A 20,549-nucleotide genomic window follows, 5' to 3' on the forward strand; every position below is an offset into this window, starting at 1 on the left:
TGTCAAACTCTTTGATTCACGCTATATTCATCAGTCTTTCTAAAGGAAATGAGCTGAGGGACTCTTGAGTGTGTGTGTGATAGCCGTCCATTGGTGCCACTGAATGTCAGTAATAAGCTAGAATATAAAACCTCCTCTCTGGGCTCTGTGGGTTTAATCTAACAGTTTCACACAGAGGGAGGCTATGGTCTGGGCATAAATCCTGCCTTTTTCTGTTCCACTTGAACCCAGGGGGAAGTTTGATGCGAAAATAGAAGACTTTTCCTTTTTCTGATTCACCAGAACCGAGAACAGGCTGACTGCACATCCATCCAGCATGGGAATATATATTATTGTTATTATATTATTATTAAGTCCCTTGTCTTCTATTAAAATGTACTAAATGGGAACATATCACTTCCCATCCTAAGTCTAATCTGTCTTCGCTGGATTCTCTACTGTAGAGAAGACATTAAAGGTCACGACTGAGAAAGTTATTGAAATCTCTGGAGCTCCCGAGAGCCGCTCTGTGAAAGCACCAGGGAGCCGCTGAATAAATGACCTATCAGAGTCCAGAGCTCCGCGCACCCTGAAACACAGGCAGAAACATCTACCGCCCCTCTGGGACTGGCACTGAAACGAGATGGAAATCAGACCAGAGAGAGCCCGGGGGCCTGGGCCAGGATTAGGGGAGACAGCAGATTACCACTTGTACTTTCTTTTAGAGATGTTTAGCTCATAAAGACGGTGATGATTGTTTAGATATGGGGGATATTGTCCTGCCTTTTTGTAGTCCCAGCCCATGATCTTGTGCATGGCGCCTGCCCAGTGGCTGCCCATGTCTGCAGGCCAGTGGCCCCGAGTCTCAGTCCAGCTCCAGCCTCCAGGGGTCGAGCGCACTCCCCTGTGTGTCTCAGTCTCTCTGGAGCTGCTGTGTCTCAGTCTGTCCAATGTTTTCACACACTTTGTGAAGATGGGTTAAAAGAAAAGAATAAACCACAGTGACTCCTGTCCCTCCTGGGTGTCCGACTAGCCCCCCATTAGTGTGAGTGCGGAGACATGCAGCACAGACACACAGCTCCACTCGCACTGTCTTTGCTTGCCTTGTCTTTCCAGGACTAGTTTTATTTTCCTTTTTCTTTTTTCTTTTTTTTTTGCGGATGGATATGGGTTTAAGACTGATGTGGGGCTGCGGAGGCAGACTGTGGATATAGTGCTGCCTCACTGTGGTGCATCTCCGCGGTGGAGGCAGAGAGAGAGAGAGGGAGAGGGAGAGAAGCCAGCTCGGTCTCTGGCACAGTGCGCACAACTCACCGCTCACAGGAAGCTGTCCATCACACAACGTGCTGAAAATGATTCGCAACCTGCTCTGTCTGCTCGGATTGCTCATCGGCAGCAGTCAAGGTAGGAGGCAACATTGCTCGACATGCCCGGGAATAAGTTGCTGGCTGTTTGCGATGTCCCCGCTTGTGCATATTCCAGTGTTGGTTGGAAGTGCGATCTGTGGGTAGAGAGCTGGCTTCAGCGGGGAGAGGGGCACAGAGAGGCGGATTGAGGCGGCAGTGTTTTGCAGTTGGAGCACGTCCTTTTGGAAAAAAATACATGAAAAGGGGGGTTTGTTTGGGGACATGTGAACCGAAATGCAATCCCTGCACAGGCATGTTTAACGAGCCCTCCTTCCCTGCGGTGATGTGCGGTGACATCCCTGTGATCAGACCGGGCTGTAATCTCGGGCTGTTCCGATGTCTTGCAAGTTGAAAACTGGCGCAATGTTGCGGGGGTCTGTGCCCCTCTGCCACGTTGCGTGAGAGAGCTTGAGCGGGTTTCAGGGTTGAGATGCCAGTGATTGATGGGTCAGATGTGTGAGGTGCTGTCAGGTGGACAACCGGGCTGGGAAGTATCCCTGCTACCCTGCTATCGAGTATTTATACATGGCATTTATTGGGCATAATTAACTTGTGTCGTTGTATTTAATGAGATAGATAGGTATACACACAAACGCATACATACATATATTTAGAGATAGATGGATGGATAGATAGCAACGTACATACATAAGACACAGGAAGACAGACCCGTAGCCATCGGTAGATTATACTGAATGCCGATACTCTCACAAATGTTTGAAAACTAAAGCCGTTTGTGTTCCCACCATCACAGCCGCTTTAGTCGGATCCGAGCTCTAACTGTGCTGCTCCAACGTCTAGAGCAGTAGATAGATAGATAGATAGATGGATGTGAAGATGGAGTAAAGGAAACGTTGACTTGAGAGACACTTGTCAATCAGCCTGATGAACGGGGTGAGTCGTAGACGCACAGTCCCTTCTCTCTCTCTCTCTCTCTCACACACACACACACACACACACACACACACCTGAGCTGCTTTTACCCTACCTGCGGCACTGGGAGAAATGTGCAAGCAGCGGAGCAAACTGCGCGGATCAATGTGAGTGCATGAGAGAGAGAGATGCTAATGCAGGACGGCAGGTGGGGGTAGAGCGCCGCACACTGCTCCGACAGTCAGCGGGGTTTGGTGCTGAGGCTGAACCCGCAGATCTGGGCTGAACCCGGGGCTGCCAATCAGCCTAATCAGCTGCGTTGCGTTGCGTTGTGAAAGCAGTAATCAGTGGCCGGGGATCTCAGCAGTGACCTCTGTCCACAGCAACATTGGGAAACTTATTTTGCGCCCTTTTGATAATTACACTACAGATGTCTTCCCACCGCTCTGTTCTGCGCTGCACGTCTCTGTCACGCTGGCGGATGCGCTGCTGAGTTGTGCTGGTCCATATTGCCGCAGACGCGCCCGGCTCTCCTGGGCTGGATCAAACCTGTCCCTGCTGGCCCGTCACTCACACTCCGTCGCTGGAGAGCTGGCCGTGTCTCAGCGAGTGATGCTTCAGACACTCGGTCATTAAAACATACTGATTTTCACAAGTCTCGTTATCTGTTTTGCTCCCAAATATTGAGTGTTAAGTTGTCTTGTGATTCAGTAATCGTTGATAAATAAGAGTCATGGTTTAGCGTAATTAGGTTGGCCGCATGCCATACAACAGCATGTACAGTTATACAAGAAAGTATTCACACCCTTCATTTGAGACTGTCTGTTACTTATTCTTTTAAACCAAGTAACAACGTGCATTAGCCTATATATCATCTCCTAAATTTTCCAATTTGTTCAATACTGATTGAGGAATTTTAATAATGTCTAACTTAAGTTTTTGTGGTTTATATATATATATATATATATATATATATATATATATATATATATATATATATAATATATATCTCTTCAGTATATCACTAATTTGTTTAAGTTTGTGTCCGCTACTGGCCAGTGGCATTCCTAAAGAGTACCAGGCACAGATGGCCTTCGCTGCGGTCTGCGTGACTTGTATTTGTTGACGAGAACTCGATTTAGAGAAATGGACTAAGTGGCAGCTGCAGGAAATCTGGCTGCGGAGCAGTGAGTCTGCTAGGCATGTCTTGCCCCTGCTTGCATCAGTGTTTGCCAGTACACTGTACAAATAGAGGAATATTGGTAATATTCCAAGACATACAGATTATACACCATCACAACAAACGTGATGCACATAAATGAACTTTCAAAGCAGTGAAGAAAAGCAGGAGATATATTCTCAGCAGCCTGGTGATTTTGCAGCAGCATCCAGCTGGAGCAGTGCTCTGTAATAAAAAGCCCATCATGGATATCTCATTACACGTGGAAATGTCTTAGCTCATTGTGCTTTCATTTTGATGTAGACTAATGCCAATCAGAGATTTTCTTTTTGTTTTCAGGAACTAAAGATCACTGTCATAAAAAAGAAAGGGATAAGAAACCTCATTTGTTTTAATGTGAAATGTAAGTTTCAATACATTAATCAATCATGTGGAGCTCTCTGTCAACATGTGATTTCCTTTAAAGCAGATGACATGCATTTCCCCACAGACGCTTGTACTGAATGTTTTTATGTTCCATTTCATAATCTCAATCTATACACCACATTCATATGGAACCTTTCCCAAATAAACTGTGGCACAAATTGAATAATAATCATCACCATCACCATCATCATAACAATAACACTAATAAATAGCCCTAAACAGTGTGATGGCTGTACGTGCAACACTGAGGCTGCTGTGGAGGGAATGTGCTTTATTAACCATGATACCAATAAAGAGTTTTCCGTTTCCCAGGGCAGCTCGGGGACGGGTCGGTGGTTTTACGATGCAGAATGATGTCATTTTCTTTTGAAACTCTTCACTGTTTGATCTATGTCTAGGAACCTGATATCCCAAAGCAGGGCGAGGTTTTGACTGTTGGTTATGGGATGACACAGTACTCTATAAAGACACGTGACATCGAGCAGTATGTTCACTGATACACGCAGGGACTGTAAAGGACAGTAGGTCTGATATATCTGAGGCAATCTGGAAAATTATCTGCAAAGTATATGCTTGATCCATCCTTTCTCTGGAGAAGTGCAAATCAGTATATAAGAACGTGAGTGTGTCCAGTCGAGAGGAGGCCATTTTACGCATCGTGCTCGTTTGGTGTCCATTAATAACTAAGTGATCCAAGGATCCTATCCAGTCTGTTTTTGAATGTTCCCAAATTGTCTCTTCAGCCACATTGCTGGGGAGTTTGTTCAGATTGTGATGTCTTGAATGCCCATTTGTGTCCCCGGGTGCGTGTGTCCCTGCTGATCTGGAAAAGCTGTTCTGGTTTGATGTGGTCGATGCCTTTCATGATTTTGAAGACTTGGATCAAGTCCCCACATAGTCTCCTCTGTTCCAGGGTGAAAAGGTTCAGTTCCTCAGTCTCTCAGTAGGACATTCCCTTCAGACCTGGAATAAGTCTGGTTGCTCTCCTCTGAACTGCCTCTAGAGCAGCGATATCCTTCTTGAAGTGTGAAGCCCAAAACTGTACACAGTATCCAGATGAGCTCTAACTAGTGCATTGTACAGTCTGAACATCACTGCCCTTGTTCTCAATTCTACACTTTTGACAATATACCCTAGCATTGTGTTTGCCTTTTTTTATTGCTTCCCCACATTGTTTGGATGGAGAAAGTGAGAAGTCCACATAGACTCCTAGGTCTTTCTCATGCGTTACTTCATCTAGTTCTATTCCTCCCATAGTGTAATTATAGTGGACATTTTTGTTACCTGCATGTAATACCTTGCACTTGTCCACATTGAATTTCATCTGCCAGGTGTCGGCCCACAACTGAATATTATCTAAGTCCCTTTGAATAGCCTGTGCTGCCGAGATTGTATCTGCTGAGCCACCTATTTTAGTATCATCTGCAAATTTGACAAGTTTGACACATGCCCTCTATATCCTCAAGGTGATGTTAGCCCAGGTTCTGTAATCAAATCTTGATGTGGTTCTGGAGAGCCCCAATCCATCAGGATTCACAGGGATCTTCAGTGAGAGTTTTCGATGGTTTTTAACCAATTAGATGTGTTGTGGGGGCAAGACAGGCGGCGTTGTATGTCATTGGGTGTGGGCAAAGGTTTGGATACACACTATGGTGCGCCCCATAATAATGATGGGCCACTTGCACAGCAGGGGTTATAGTGCCTCTCAGCACAGTGACAACATCACACGACTGTTTGTTTACTTCTTGACACATGTAGGACAAACCTGTGGAAACCCATGCACATCATGACACTTTTTCCACTTCACTTCCACGGGGGGGCCAAGTGAGCTCATGTGGGAGCAACTGCCTCCCCATGCCCACCCTGCTGCCTCCACTGAATGTGCCGCAGTTCAGAATGGCACTGTACGAGCTCCGGTGTTGTGAAGCAGGCTGCCGGCACACTGTCCCCAGGCACCTCTTGCAGATGATTTGCGTTGTAGTATGAAGCACTTAAATACCATCCTTAACATTCAAATCCAGGACATATGAGAGTTTAAATATGCAGTGTAAATCAAATGTAAGTCTTTAAATAGATGAGTGCAGTAAGTGCTTGTTGGCTAACAAACCTGGCTGGAGTTGGCTGGAGTCCCCCAGGGCCGGAGTTCGCCCCCCGGCCGGGCGCAGCGCTGACACAGGAGAGCCAGGCCTGGCCACGGCACCGCCGCACATCACCGCGATTATTCCGCCTTGGTTTTGTGTCGCACACACAGTATGGAAACGTCACAATCTAATGAGACTAAGGCAAACACTGGCGATGTCTTACCCTCTGAAGAGGCAGGCGTTGGATAATTAATTCCACACATTCTCCCAAAACAGAAACATGTTAGGATCTTGTGTGACTCCAAAGGAAATGAACAATCAAACGCCCAGCACTGTGCACATGACAGATCCACACACAGCTGAAAGAAATAACTAATGAGCGGCCATGTGGACCTTCCTATGTGGATCAATACAGCATGTCCTCTGCTCTCGTCTTCATCTGACCACAGGGTACAGGCTTTGTGATGTTTGATTTCTTTGGTAAAAAATGCAAGTACATTTAATACATAAGAACATAAGAAAATGTCCAATCGAGAGGAGGCCATTCGCCCCATAGTGCTCGTTTGGTGTCCATTAATAACTAAGTGATCAAGGATCCTATCCAGTATGTTTTTGAATGTTCCCAAATTGTCTCTTCAGCCACATCGCTGGGGAGTTTGTTCAGATTGTGACGCCTCTCTGTGTGAAGAAGTGTCTCCTGTTTTCTGTCTTGAATGCCTTGAAGCCCAATTTCCATTTGTGTCCCGGGTGCGTGTCCCTGCTGATCTGGAAAAGCTCCTCTGGTACATATTTTAATGAATGATAATGATAATAATATTTTGACAATCACATTTTGATTGCCGTGGCCCTGTACTGGATGCTGTGGTTATTGAGAATGGATTGATGGATGGATGGACATTTTTATTAAGTGACCCGATGAATCAAATTAGTGGCCATCTGAGCCGTTGAGGGACGGTAACTGCAGTCCAAGCTGTCGAACACAAAGTGCTCCACAGCCACACCGTGATCCAAGAAACAAATTGGTAGCAATTGTATTTTCACTCGTTTACAGAGGTGTCAAGTTTACGGAGAGAGACGTAGAGCAAGAGAGAATACATAAAGTGCAATCGCTCAGAAACAGGACAGCAATTAATGATTCCTACCCTAACGTATCTTAAGTACAGTAAAGGTTGCGTTTCCCTGTGAGAATCTCTACCGAGCCTTGTCAGGTTAATTTGATTGGTTTAAGGCTATGAATGTATGGCTTATAGATTAATCATTTAAACTCCGAGAACCAGTGAAACAGTCACACAGGCCAGCCAGCACAGAGGCCCACGCCAGGTTCCTGTCCGCCTGAGCTGTCACCAAACAAGGGGATGCTTTATTGGACAGAGATAAGGACTGTAGTAACGAGAGATAATAACCTCACACCAAACTGACAAAACTGCATTCACTGCTGTACAAGGGCGAAAAGCATGTTTAGATTAACGGGAGGCAGAGAAGGATTCCCAGATAATATCTTGGGGCTATCTAGGTCAGGCATCTTGCAGAAAGTAATCCTGGCTGCAGAATTAGATGCTTGTCAGGGGTATTATGTGACACCTTTAAACAGTGTATCTTATTACAGCCATTGTGGTGGTTGTCTTGTAGCCTGGCAGGGAACGAGGCACCCCTACCCCCCAGAATCAGCAGCGTGGCCATAACGAGAGCTAGAGAATGACTGGGCGCTTTTTCTCTGCCCCCCAGGATGAGTTGGCAGGAAGGACGAACCTAATTTCCAGCACTCTAGTGGAGACAACAGGTCCATTAAGGTGTGGTGTTCATAATTGAGTCTGTATGTTAGGTATAGGACCTTACTCAGGAAATTAATTCCCTGTCTCTTAAGATGCTTGGATAAGTGTTTCAGAGCTTGACTTTCACCATCTGGGCAAGAAGGAGGAGATGGCCGTATTGGACGTGAGTTTTCCATCAATTCAGACAGTAAAGAGACACAGATGGACCTGACGTAGCAGCAGCCATCCTCTGGTCTGGATTTAAAGCCCTGGAAACATCAGACGTGTCAGAATGAGCAGCGATACTCCGTGAACACGGCGCTGCCTCTCGTAGGAGACAAAAAAACAGAAAGCAACACTCCGCTGATTACCTAACTGGTCGTGCAGGGTGTTCTCAGAGAAACACATCAACGGGAGACAGGAGACAGCATCTGTGCATGATGCACAATACGCGTCCGCAAGACTAAGATAATGAAGTGTCCGGGGCTGGCCGTGGAGCTGAGCGACGCGTTTGTATTCTGCACCAGCCCAGACATGGAAGGCAGTGCGGCTCTGTTGTACCAGCGAGTTTGTACGGCAGAACGATATCAGCTTCCCTCTGTAGAGGACGTGACGACTCTCCTGCGCTGGAATTGATTGTGTGCTTTGATTAATTGAATGAAATGAGAGTTCGTTCGGATGAAAATGGAAGAGTAATCTTATGGGCCTGCAAGGAGGAAATCAATTTCAGAAAGAGCATCAAAGAACGGGATTGCCGAATAATATTATTATTATTATTAATATTATTAATATTATTATTATTATTAACAATAATTATGAACTCCTCTTTCAGGCTGAACCCTCTGTGTCTCTTTCCATCTTGTATCGTTGGCTGTGCTGTGACGGAGGGGTTTGAGGGCGGCGCGGTCCCTCTGCTGTATGCGCTGACAGCCGTGTAGGGCAGCAGTCCATCGAGCCCTGATGAGTGTTGCGTCCTGCGCTGCCTTACAGCCTGACTCCTAATACAGCCGCCGAAAACATGGTGAACCAAGGAGCCTGGAGCAGCGCTGAGGTCTGGCCTGTGGGGGCCGGTCTTTTCTCTGTTGCACTTCACTGACCTCCTGAACGCACAGCCACGCTGCTGCCGTCTCTCACGGTGTGAATGTGTTCGTGCAGCTGCTGACGGCTCATGTAGGAGTCAAAGAGGTGGCTGGACTCACGGCACAAGCCTCACTGGGTTCTCGGGACCGTATCTGCAGCAGAAGTCCCCATCTTTATTGTTAAACCTACACGAACTGTGTGTGTGTGTTTATGATAAATTAATAGTCATCTAGACACTTTGGTGTTTCTATGTACCTGTGTAGCATGTGGTTGTGTAGAACAGAACATGGGCTCCCTTTTTATTTATATATTGTATGATATTTACCAGGTGGGAGGTATTTTGGTGCCGTTGGATGGACAGACAGACAGACAGACTCTATATTAGGCTCCTTTTCTGGAGCAGGGACACTTTCTGGCAGTCAACAACATAAAACAGGCCCAGGTATGATGAGAATAGGGTGAACTGTTTCTCATAGGCGTTAATAAACACCTTACTAAAGACAGTGACTCACCCTCCATGGGAAATAGTATTAAAATGAAATGCGTTAAAGCGTGGCAGAGAAGAGAGCAACTCCCAGCGATTTGAGTGGCATTATTTCACTCCAGAAGACCCCCCGGCAGAACCCATCACCCGGCACAGCCAAACACAACTGCCCTCAGCTATCCAACTGCCTTCCCTTCATACTGTGGAGCCACGGCCCCTCAGTGACTTCGCTGTGTAGGGTTCTGGGAAACGTAGTTTGCCCTCCCTTCAGCCATTCTTAAAAGGGACAGAGCCTGGCTTTGTCACCTGCTCTTTCCAGGTGAAGCCAGGTGAAAGCTGTGATCCCTCATTGATATAACCTGTTCAATCCACTTCAGTCAGTGTAGATGAAGGGCAGGAGGGTTAAAGAAGGATTTTTAAGCCTTGACACAATTGAGACATGGGTTGTGTAAGTGTGACACTCAGGGGGTAAATGGGCAAGACAAAGGGTTCAAGTGACATTGAGCAGGTATGGTAGCAGGTGCCTGGGATGTCGGTTCGGTTCGAGCCAGACGCTGCTGGGTTCTTCATGCTCAGCAGTTTCCCCGTGTATCAAGGATGGTCCACCCAACTCATCGTACCTCCACTTATTTCAGCAAAACACCAGAAACTGCGAGTGCAGGGGGCTAAGGAATGAAAACACTGGACACCGGGGGACTGGAAACCATTGCCTGGTCTGATGAATCCCAGTTCCTGCTATCCATCTGCGAATGGGCTGTTTCAGTGGGACTGTGCCCCAGGCCACAAGTCTGGGATTGTCCAGGACTGGTTCCACAAACATGACAGTGATGCATCAAGATTGCTCTGAGGGCAAAAGGGGGCACCTCAATATTAGGAAGGTGCTCCTCATGTGATGCACCCTCAGTGAGTTTGTTTGCGCCAGCCTGCTGCCTGCTCTCACACGAGGAGCGCTGCAGTCCACAGCTGTGCAGAATCCATCTGCATCCTCCGCTAGCAGAGGACGAATCTGTAAGGGCATGCTTGCTATTGTACCTGTTCTCAGATGTGGGTCAGTTGGTCCCTGCCATGACGTATGTGCAGCGTGACGGAGGGGCGCGCTTCTGGAGCAGACTTCACACTCGTTGCAGTTTCATAATCACATTATATTCTCAGGACGTGGACATGACAAGGTTTTATATAAGAGGTTTTTTCCCAGACACTCATTGCCGAGCTTCTGGGCCAAGGTTTTCATTAACTGTAAAGTACATGCATCGGTAACTTTTCTTTGTTGAATATTAGAATGAGTCATCTGTGTGAGTGCGTCCTTCACTGGTCTAGGGGTTGGAAATGGTATTTAACCAGCTGACAGTTTATTTCACAGCGAGCTGACATCTCGGGCCCTTAATGCTCACTCCACACTAAATGTGTGAGTCTCGGGATTGAACGCCGGGGCCGTGCTCCTCTCAGACAGTTTACACAACAATAATGAATTGTGAAAACAATGCTGTCAAGGTTATACACATTTTTACGCTCGGCAGTTTTTAAACCGATATGGCTGCTGCGTTACCTTGTGCAGACGTGGCGTGATTACATTTCGACTCTGCAGCAGGCTCCCGGGATCGCTGGTAAACCGGTGTCGTCGCTCAGGAGGGATGGAGCTCTCTGGTGCACCGAGGAGCAGTACATCCTGACCCTACCGAATGAGTTGAGCTCTTTCTTTCCTCCTCCTTTCTGAAGAACCAGTAATTATATGCAGTTTGGATCTTGAATAGGACGAAAAGAATGCTATTTTCCAATGAAATAGACTAATTATAGTAATCATCGTCGTAAAACAATGACACGTTTGAACAATTGAGTATTCGTAATGATTATCTCCCTACGTGGTTGTGTGCTGTGTGCAGTGTGTGCAACAACAGTGGCAGCGTTGGAAGAAACGGACTTGCTTATGTTCCTTGTCGGTTCATACTATAGTGAGTGTTTTGGTGGCATTGAGCCGATGGTAACAGTGTCCAGTGCACCTGTACAGACACGTCTCCTCTCAGGGCAGCCCACTGTGCCTCCATTCCCCACAATCCTGTGACGCCGGCTGGGCTCCTGCATACATTACTGCACCTTGGAGCTAAATATTCCCTGTTCCCTTTCATGTGCAGTTTAATTTACACACATTATCAGAACTCCTTCCTAGTTATACATTTTGCATTTGTATTAATATATGTATATAAGGATTCCTGTGTATCGGTCTCTCTCTATATACACTCACCTAAAGGATTATTAGGAACACCATACTAATACTGTGTTTGACCCCCTTTCGCCTTCAGAACTGCCTTAATTCTACGTGGCATTGATTCAACAAGGTGCTGAAAGCATTCTTTAGAAATGTTGGCCCATATTGATAGGATAGCATCTTGCAGTTGATGGAGATTTGTGGGATGCACATCCAGGGCACGAAGCTCCCGTTCCACCACATCCCAAAGATGCTCTATTGGGGTGAGATCTGGTGACTGTGGGGGCCAGTTTAGTACAGTGAACTCATTGTCATGTTCAAGAAACCAATTTGAAATTATTCGACCTTTGTGACATGGTGCATTATCCTGCTGGAAGTAGCCATCAGAGGATGGGTACATGGTGGTCATAAAGGGATGGACATGGTCAGAAACAATGCTCAGGTAGGCCGTGGCATTTAAACGATGCCCAATTGGCACTAAGGGGCCTAAAGTGTGCCAAGAAAACATCCCCCACACCATTACACCACCACCACCAGCCTGCACAGTGGTAACAAGGCATGATGGATCCATGTTCTCATTCTGTTTACGCCAAATTCTGACTCTACCATCTGAATGTCTCAACAGAAATGGAGACTCATCAGACCAGGCAACATTTTTCCAGTCTTCAACTGTCCAATTTTGGTGAGCTTGTGCAAATTGTAGCCTCTTTTTCCTATTTGTAGTGGAGATGAGTGGTACCCGGTGGGGTCTTCTGCTGTTGTAGCCCATCCGCCTCAAGGTTGTACGTGTTGTGGCTTCACAAATGCTTTGCTGCATACCTCGGTTGTAACGAGTGGTTATTTCAATCAAAGTTGCTCTTCTATCAGCTTGAATCAGTCGGCCCATTCTCCTCTGACCTCTAGCATCAACAAGGCATTTTCGCCCACAGGACTGCCGCATACTGCATGTTTTTCCCTTTTCACACCATTCTTTGTAAACCCTAGAAATGATTGTGCGTGAAAATCCCAGTAACTGAGCAGATTGTGAAATACTCAGACCGGCCCGTCTGGCACCAACAACCATGCCACACTCAAAATTGCTTAAATCACCTTTCTTTCCCATTCAGACATTCAGTTTGGAGTTCAGGAGATTGTCTTGACCAGGACCACACCCCTAAATGCATTGAAGCAACTGCCATGTGATTGGTTGGTTAGATAATTGCATTAATGAGAAATTGAACAGGTGTTCCTAATAATCCTTTAGGTGAGTGTATGTATATATGTATGTGTGCAGTTAGAGACACTATGAATGTGTTGGGAACTAATATGATCATACAGAAAATATGTGTTTTTATTTAACAAGCTGTCTTTGAAAGGGCATGTCAGCAGTTTTAATAAAATGTGTCAGAGGTAGAGGATGTGTGTTTGTCTGCCTTCTTTACAGGAAGCACAGGCAATTACCATCCTCCGCCAAAAACAATGTCTGCTGTGATTTCCTCACAACCAAAATGCCACAATGTTTTTTCCTGAGGTAGTGAGTCGCTGAGGCATAGAAGAGAGCAGCGGATGAATGGCTATAGGTGAGGAGGAAAGCGTGGTTAGGTGGAGGGGGGTATAGAAAAACAGCACTTGATGGTGTAATTTAGTACTTATGAAAATGAAGATAATAAAATGCATTAAGAATGAGAGCTTGGGTTTTAATAAAGTCAGCGGTGAATAACACACTGAGGAAAACTCTGCGTCTCATGACTGCTTGTAATTTATTCTGCCGTGAGAGGGAACATATTGCAAGCATCTCTCTCATGTCCTCTGTGTGCCGCGGAAACCTGGAATAAAGCCTCATTTTAATTTGACTTCCTTCTAAAGGGACGCGGAGACAAACACCTGAATGATGGCAGTCGGATGTGACTCATCGGCAGGGCGTGTGAGAACTACACGCTGCTGTGCTGTCGTATCAAATTCATATACCGCATCTGTCTTGATCAGCCTAGGTGTGCGTTACATTACATGTGAAATAGATAAAGGCTATGTTCGAATTGCGCTATTCCATCCATCTTCCACAAGGATGAAAATACGTGTCTATAATCTAAAGGTTGTGGGTGTAATTAAATTAACAAAACATCAGTATCGTTTTCTGCCAGCAGTGTGTGCTGGGAAGCCTGATCGAAGCCCATATTAAAGTCTAATTTGTAACACTGCTCATTAAGATATTATTAATATTATTATATAGATGTTACAATGTATCACATTACGTTGATGAACGATTGGTCATTTATACAGCCATGACCTCACTCAAGACTACCGCACAGTGTCCCCACCTCGACTGAACCCATGACCTCAGGAGGAGACTAATCTGCACAATGATACGACGCGGAGCTGCTGTATTTCTCTGAGCCGCCCAATGCACACCGGTAGCTGCTTCTGCTGTTCACTGGGACTGAGTTGGGGATGGAGAGGCTTGTGATAGACAGTGTTGTTGTTAATCAAGGTGGGAAACGAGAAGAGCCGATGACTTTAATAGCCATTCAAAGGGGAGCTCCTGACTGTCTTCGCCTGCTCCCGGCCGCAGGGCAGCACAGCCCACTTATCTTAAGAGTTTTAATAGGCACAGCGGGGACTTCGGGATTAAAATGCCTCTGTAAAATAAACCAAGACAATCCTGGAGATAAACCAAGAAAAAACAACTCGGCAGCACTCCCTTCCCCACCGGCCAGACTCACAATGAATGTCCCCCAATTTCTGAAATAAGAGTCAAACCAGTGTCCAAGACAGCCCCAGAGCTGCCTGCCTGTGGAATTGATTCCCGTTAGACACTAGCAAGCACAGAACAGTTAGAAAAACAACAGCAGCAACAACAACGCGTTCTCTCGTGTTAAAAATAGCAGCTTCTAATGAGAGTGTCTCCCGGCTGCCGGAGGGCCGTGTGCTGTGCTGTGCTGTCGAGAGCGGGGATACTGTGTGCTTTAGCCCGAGACTGTGATCTGGCTTTTGCTACACTGTCAACACAGACCTTTGTAGGCTAGTGGTGTGAAAGGAAATGGGGGCCACAGTGACAGTAGAAACGGTGAAATGCAGACCCCATTCCTTACCTTGACCCAAACGTAACCCTAACCCTAAACCCACAGGGCAATTCCACGTGGCACAGTGACACACGTTTTCCACAGTGCGCCGGTTCGCTTCACACCACAGTGGTTTCCTTTAATTGACCTCTTTCTTGAAGTTTTAAATCAGTTAAGCTTCTAAAAAACATGACTTTGAGATGGAATGGGCCGAACATAGAGGATGCAAGAGGCAGGGAAATGTTTTAAAAGAAAAAGATGACCTTTCAGCTGCAAGATGTTGTATTTATAGCTTCAGTGCATTTCCACTGATAACATTATTATTATTATTGATTGACATATTAAACTTGTAAAATAATCTATGACATGATCAGTATTATTTTGTAGGAAAAGTAGAAAAGTAAAAATGATAGAAAAGCAATTCCCAAGTGCTTCACACTGAGCAGTTAGATATGTTTCTCTTCCTCAAAACAGCGCAGAAATCTGTGAAACGGGACGGAGCGGCAGTTAGCAGATTGAGGATGTTTAAATTAATGTTTTTATACCACAGCTGAGGTTTATTATCTGTATTTTTTAGGTTGTGCAGTGTTTTGTTTTTTCGCATATTATTTTTATTCCTGGGTATGAAGTGTCTTCTGTGCGAGGCTGTGGGTTTTAAGAGCCAGGCTAATTAGGGTGTAAACATCAGAGATTCCCAGCAGACACTCCGGCTCTTAAGAGGTTGATGACAGCCTCTCCTGTCGTGGTTGCGATGCCACCAGAGACGCAGTCCCTCTCTGCGCTGGGTAAACAGACATCTGATGACGATACAGTTTCCTCTCAGTGCCCCATCAGAGCATGGCCTATTTTTACCACTCGTGTTCCTCCACGCCACTCAGAGGGAGCAGAGATGAGCCACCCTAGAAATTAAATGGTAAGGGAGACCCACACATTTCACCCTTACATTTCAGAGAAGGCACATTTGCTTTTCCAGCTCTCTCTGTGGTTTCAGAGAGACGGGTGATCCCCCTCTCCACACAAACACCGGGCGCCCTGGAGGAGAGAGGCAGCCGCGGGGAAATGAGTCTCTGATGAAGAACAGCAAGAGGCCACAGCATTGGCTCTTTACTTCTGAAGAGATTGAGTGACTTCATAAATATATGTATATTTATATAGTGGTGTGACACAGGGCCAGACTGATAAAACACCCTCAGAGTTATTTAACACCTGCTTTCCTGCTTTTTCCATGGAAAGCAGTGCAGAAGTGTCTTCTCTGAGTTAACAAAAGCAAATTATTATTATTTTTATTTTATTTCCTGCTGTTTGTTTTTCATGTTTTTAAAAGAGGGATGATGAATTGAACATGGCATAATGTTTTTGGATGTTTTACAGCCCACTGTGTGTGTGTATGTGTGTATATATATATTTGGGTTTGAGATCCTGACAGGCCATCCTGTGAATTTGACACCAGTCCGCATGTCTGTCCACATGCACAAAGTCAAATGAAAGGACACTGCAGTAATGCACTCGTGTAAAGAATGACACAGCACTTCGACATTATCGGCGGACTGTAAATAATAAGCACCATTGCGCTCAACACTGCTCCAGTTCAGACACTGGTAAAAACATGGCGCTGGCCCCTCCCACACAGGCATTCCTCTGAGTGACTGTATGAGCAGCCAATCCATGGACGTGTTGTGGGCGGGCTCTTACCCCCTACGTCACTGGGGGCTCCAGCGAGCGCCTGCAGCGGCGCCATGTTTGAGCAGCAGCGCTGCGACGCGCCGAGTTTGCTAATTGGCTCAGAGAAATGTCGACCGGTGGAGAACTGTCGGCGTGAGACGAGTGAGGACGAGGCCGGCGCTCATGCCTGTCCGTGTTTGTGTCGGGAGGAGCTCAGACGCATCGCTCTGGCTGGGTTTCATCTCCAGGCGGTGAGTTTGCCATTTAATTCGTTCTGTGTTGGGGTGTCGAGCGCTGAAGAGCTGGCGCTGCGGTCAGTATTCACCTGATTAGGTTACAACCGCCGTTGTTCCCAGCGTGCACTGCGGGGGCGTGAGACGTGAGCGTGTGACGTGTGAGCGTACGGTGCGTGCGACGTGTGAGAGTATGGTGCGTGTATGGTGCGAGGGGCGTGTGAGCGTAAGTTGCGTGCGACGTGTGCGTGTTACATGTGACATGTGAGTGTACGGTGCGTGTACAGTGCGTGTGACGTGTGAGTGTACAGTGCGTGTATGGTGCGAGGGGCATGTGAGTGTACGGTGCGTGTGACGTGTGCGTGTATGGCGAGTGTGATATGCGAGTGTACGGTGCGAGGGGCGTGTGAGTGTACGGTGCATGTACGGCGAGTGTATGGTGCGTGTGACGTGTGCGTGTATGGCGAGTGTGATATGTGAGTGTACGTTGCGTGTGACGTGTGAGTGTACGGTGCGAGGGGCGTGTCTATGTTGTCCAAGGCAGCCACTGGCTCAAACTGCAGGTCAGCAGCTGAAGGAAGACAGGCTGTAGAGAGAGAAAGTGGAAAAGGGAAAGCTATTACTTATGGTTTTATTGATGTTATTATTAGAAAACAGAGAATACTTGTGTAAAGGATTGGCTGCAGTTTTTTTTTTAAATCTTTTTAAAATAGTTGTGGAATATCTGACTAGTGGTCCTGATGATATTGGCTATCAATAATACTGTTATATTAATCATAATAATAGTGTTCTCAATAGCCATTGATTTTTTGTGTGACATAATCAGAATGAATTGCGAGATCCTTCTGGTTCGTAATTAAGAGAAGTATGATCCCCATTAGTAATGAAGCCCCTCGTCTACCCCCCCCACGCTGTTCTCTGCAAAGCCATTTATTTCATTAAGTGTGTTCAGAGTTTCAGCCCTCCAGTATGCAGCTCTGTAATGAGGGACATTTCTATATTAAATCGGGGAGAAATGAAATGTAGGCAACTCCCCTGTTAGGAGACCCGCTGAAATGCATTGTTAGATTGTAATGACGTGAACTGTGAATGTGTGATTCTTTCAAATTAATTTTCTTAGTCTATATTTATATAAGAGCTTCTAATATTTTCTTTCTAAAGAGAGCCTGCAGCTGCACAGTGGCTTTACAGTGGCCTGTGGTGGGGCACAATGCTACCTTTGTGTGTTTTGTGTACTAGTTGTTGAATTTCACAGCAGGAAACGCATGTGTTTCAAATTAAAGAAATGCCGATCCTTGCCCAGTTGGTTGGAGAAATCTAAGGATTCTGCTTCCGTCATGTAGAATCCACTGACCTGGTGATCTTACATGGAAGTATGTAGGTTTAATTCATCTGTGTGGAATCACGGGGCAGTGTTTCATTTTCGATTGTGATGAAAAGTCATGCGATATATGTTTAATTTGTTGATTCAGCAATACATTATTTTAATCCATTAACAGTTCTAACAGTTTCTACTTCAATGCATGGCATATTGCATATTTATAGCTAATAAATCATTCATCTAAGAAAGTGGGACTTATTAAAAGCGAAAGAAAATCAGAAAATGGGTAAGGAAGCTTTTACAGAAACGCTAATCTGTTTGGAGAGCCATCAGTCAGTCTGAGTGACAGGGTCCCTGGCAGGCGGTTCGTATTTGGTTGAGGCACAATGGCAAGAAACGGTCTAAGTCACCTACAGTTGGCTGCCAATTTAAATAACTTTAGCCAATTAAAATACCAATGAGTGGCTGCTGTGCCAATCAGCAATATTAACTTTCTAATGATGTTAACACCATATGCATCTCTGCCAGATGACAGTGCGGAAATGTCACCGTAAACAACGATAAATTAAACATGGCCTGGATTGATTGCTGCTGTTCTCTCAAGTGAGTGCTGAGAGGTTGGTAAATGCCTGGGAGGTGCTTTACTTAGGAGGGTGTCCGCACAAACCACTCTGCCAGAAATTGATTATTCGAGCTTGGAGTATGGGAATGCACCCACTGATTGGATCCAAGTCTGTTCAAAAATAAAAATGCTTTTGCTTCCACAAGTGAATTGACTCAAAAAGCTCACCTGGCTTCGGGTATGTGGTGCTGTTTGAAATCATATGCAATATTTGCAAACGAGTTTTCTTTGAACACAGCAGATACGGAGCGCTTTACATGTTGATTGCAAGATTGATTCAAAAGTATAAGGCAATGAAAGGAGCCATGATGACTAAGTGTGGAAGCCCCACTGTGCTGCCACAGTCCACCCTGCAGAGCGTGGCACTGCTAAACGTCACTCCTGAGCACTGCTCCCACTCAATCTGTCACGTACCTCAGTTATTGCACGTCTCAAATGCATGCACACAACAATGGGGTCTCCTGGAAATGTTAGTAAAGAGGAAGACTGAAAAATGAGCAAATGCAACACATGCGGTCTTCGGCTGTGGCATTTTATTGCAGAATTCTCTCCACACACAATACCATATCCTTCTTGTGAGGTGACCACATTGGCACATTCATTTCAATAGATGTTTGTTTGTTTGTTTAGCTTTCCAATTGCATTTGCAGGAGAAGATGAACATATTTTTTAGGGATTCTCTGTCTCCGAAAGTGAGGATTTGGTTGTAATATTAAAGCAGAATGAGATAAAGGGCCATGCGTGTGGAGGAGCTGCAGCTCTCCTTGCTCATCCCTGGAGTGGCCATTATTCTCTGCTATGAGTCGATCACACACTTTATTTTGGAGATGTAAACATCGGTGCTTTTGGAGCTTTAAATTGAGTTCCCCAGATGCTTTCTGTAAGCTATTGTTGTTCCTTGATTAGAGCAGAATATGATTTCTCCAGTTTCTTTGTGCCATTTTCTCCCATATCCCTTCAGCTGTTTTTTAAAATTGTATTCTCTCTCTCTCTCTCTCTCTCTCTCTCTCTCTCATATATATATATATATATATATATATATATATATAAATGGTATTTGTATATATTTTCTGTATGAATATTTAAATGGAGGTGGTGCTTCTGAGTGAAAATTAACATCTTCCTTCTTGGCTCCTAAGCTGTAAGCTAGGGTTTGTGAAAACTAAGAGCATTGGCTTGCTGGAGGAATTATGCCAAAGCTGGGCGCTGCTGCTTTTCACTTTTTTCACGTTGCCTTAATAGACTAAGTGTACAGAATATTTTAAACAATTTAAATGAAAAATACAGTTTATTTTTCCCCCCAAAGGAAAAACAAACCAACAGACATTACAGCAGAGCACTGGACAGATTGCAATGGACAGGCAGACAACAACTTGGTTTAATCTTCCAAGAATTCCCTTAAAAGATTCTTCTTGTACGTCTCCCAGTGAATCCCAAAAACATCACGCGTCTCTGTAAAGATGTTGATCTTGTTCTCGGTCTGGTCTTTGATTGCACTGTCCATCCATCAGTGTGTTATCAGTGTTTACGCTGCCCTGCATCTCCTTCAGTCCTGCATGTGCCTGTTGTGATATGTTGACCAGTAGTGAAGACCGCACTGAGAAGCCACACTTTCCTCCATGTGTGCAGGTGCGAGTGCAGGTCTCCTCGAGAAGCCATGCCTTCCTGCGTGTGCACAGGTATGAGTGCGGATACTGACAGGCTAAGGGGGTGTGCAGCTAAATCCACCAACAGGTAGGCGCACTAAATGGAGCAGCTCCTCGGGGATGGAGCGCATCGCTCTCTGTCAGTCTGGTACCGAGGTATTCGTCACCTGCTGAATACATGGGGGGGGTGGGAGTGAGGAGTGAGAGCAGAACCTCTGGGGAAAAACCAAACACAATAAAGTCACTGTAGTATATTTAGAATGAGTGCCACTGAAGCGCAAGATGAATGGGCTCTGTAATTTGTTCTGCCGCTGCTACTTGTTAGCTCCTGAGCAAGTCCTGCTGAGGGCTCTTCATTTCCAGCGATCTCATGGCAGACATGTCTGTCCATCTATCTCTCTGTCTATAATCTCCACAATGTTTCTCCACAATGAGTCATTGTTTACACTGTAATACAGTAACACGGACGATATTGTCACATTAAGGCGCACTGCGCTCTGTGAGTAGACATTCTTCTGCAGTAAAGTATAGCTGCAGTTTCCCAAGAGCTGGTATAGTTGGGGC

The 20,549-nt window shown here is 45.6% G+C and overlaps 1 protein-coding gene across 1 annotated transcript in view; it reads left to right on the forward strand.

Annotated features, from left to right (window-relative positions):
- Window positions 1-1,189: 1,189 nt before the first annotated feature.
- The window catches only part of LOC136750717 (neural cell adhesion molecule 2), a 255,781-nt gene continuing 236,421 nt past the window's right edge, over window positions 1,190-20,549 (forward strand). The window contains exon 1 of the mRNA XM_066705757.1: window positions 1,190-1,383. Coding sequence (XP_066561854.1) covers window positions 1,332-1,383 — 52 coding nt within the window. The 5' untranslated portion in view covers window positions 1,190-1,331. The remainder of the gene's footprint in view (window positions 1,384-20,549) is intronic.

This window comes from Amia ocellicauda, chromosome 6 (genome assembly GCF_036373705.1).
Source record: "Amia ocellicauda isolate fAmiCal2 chromosome 6, fAmiCal2.hap1, whole genome shotgun sequence".
In the NCBI taxonomy this organism is placed as follows: domain Eukaryota; kingdom Metazoa; phylum Chordata; class Actinopteri; order Amiiformes; family Amiidae; genus Amia; species Amia ocellicauda.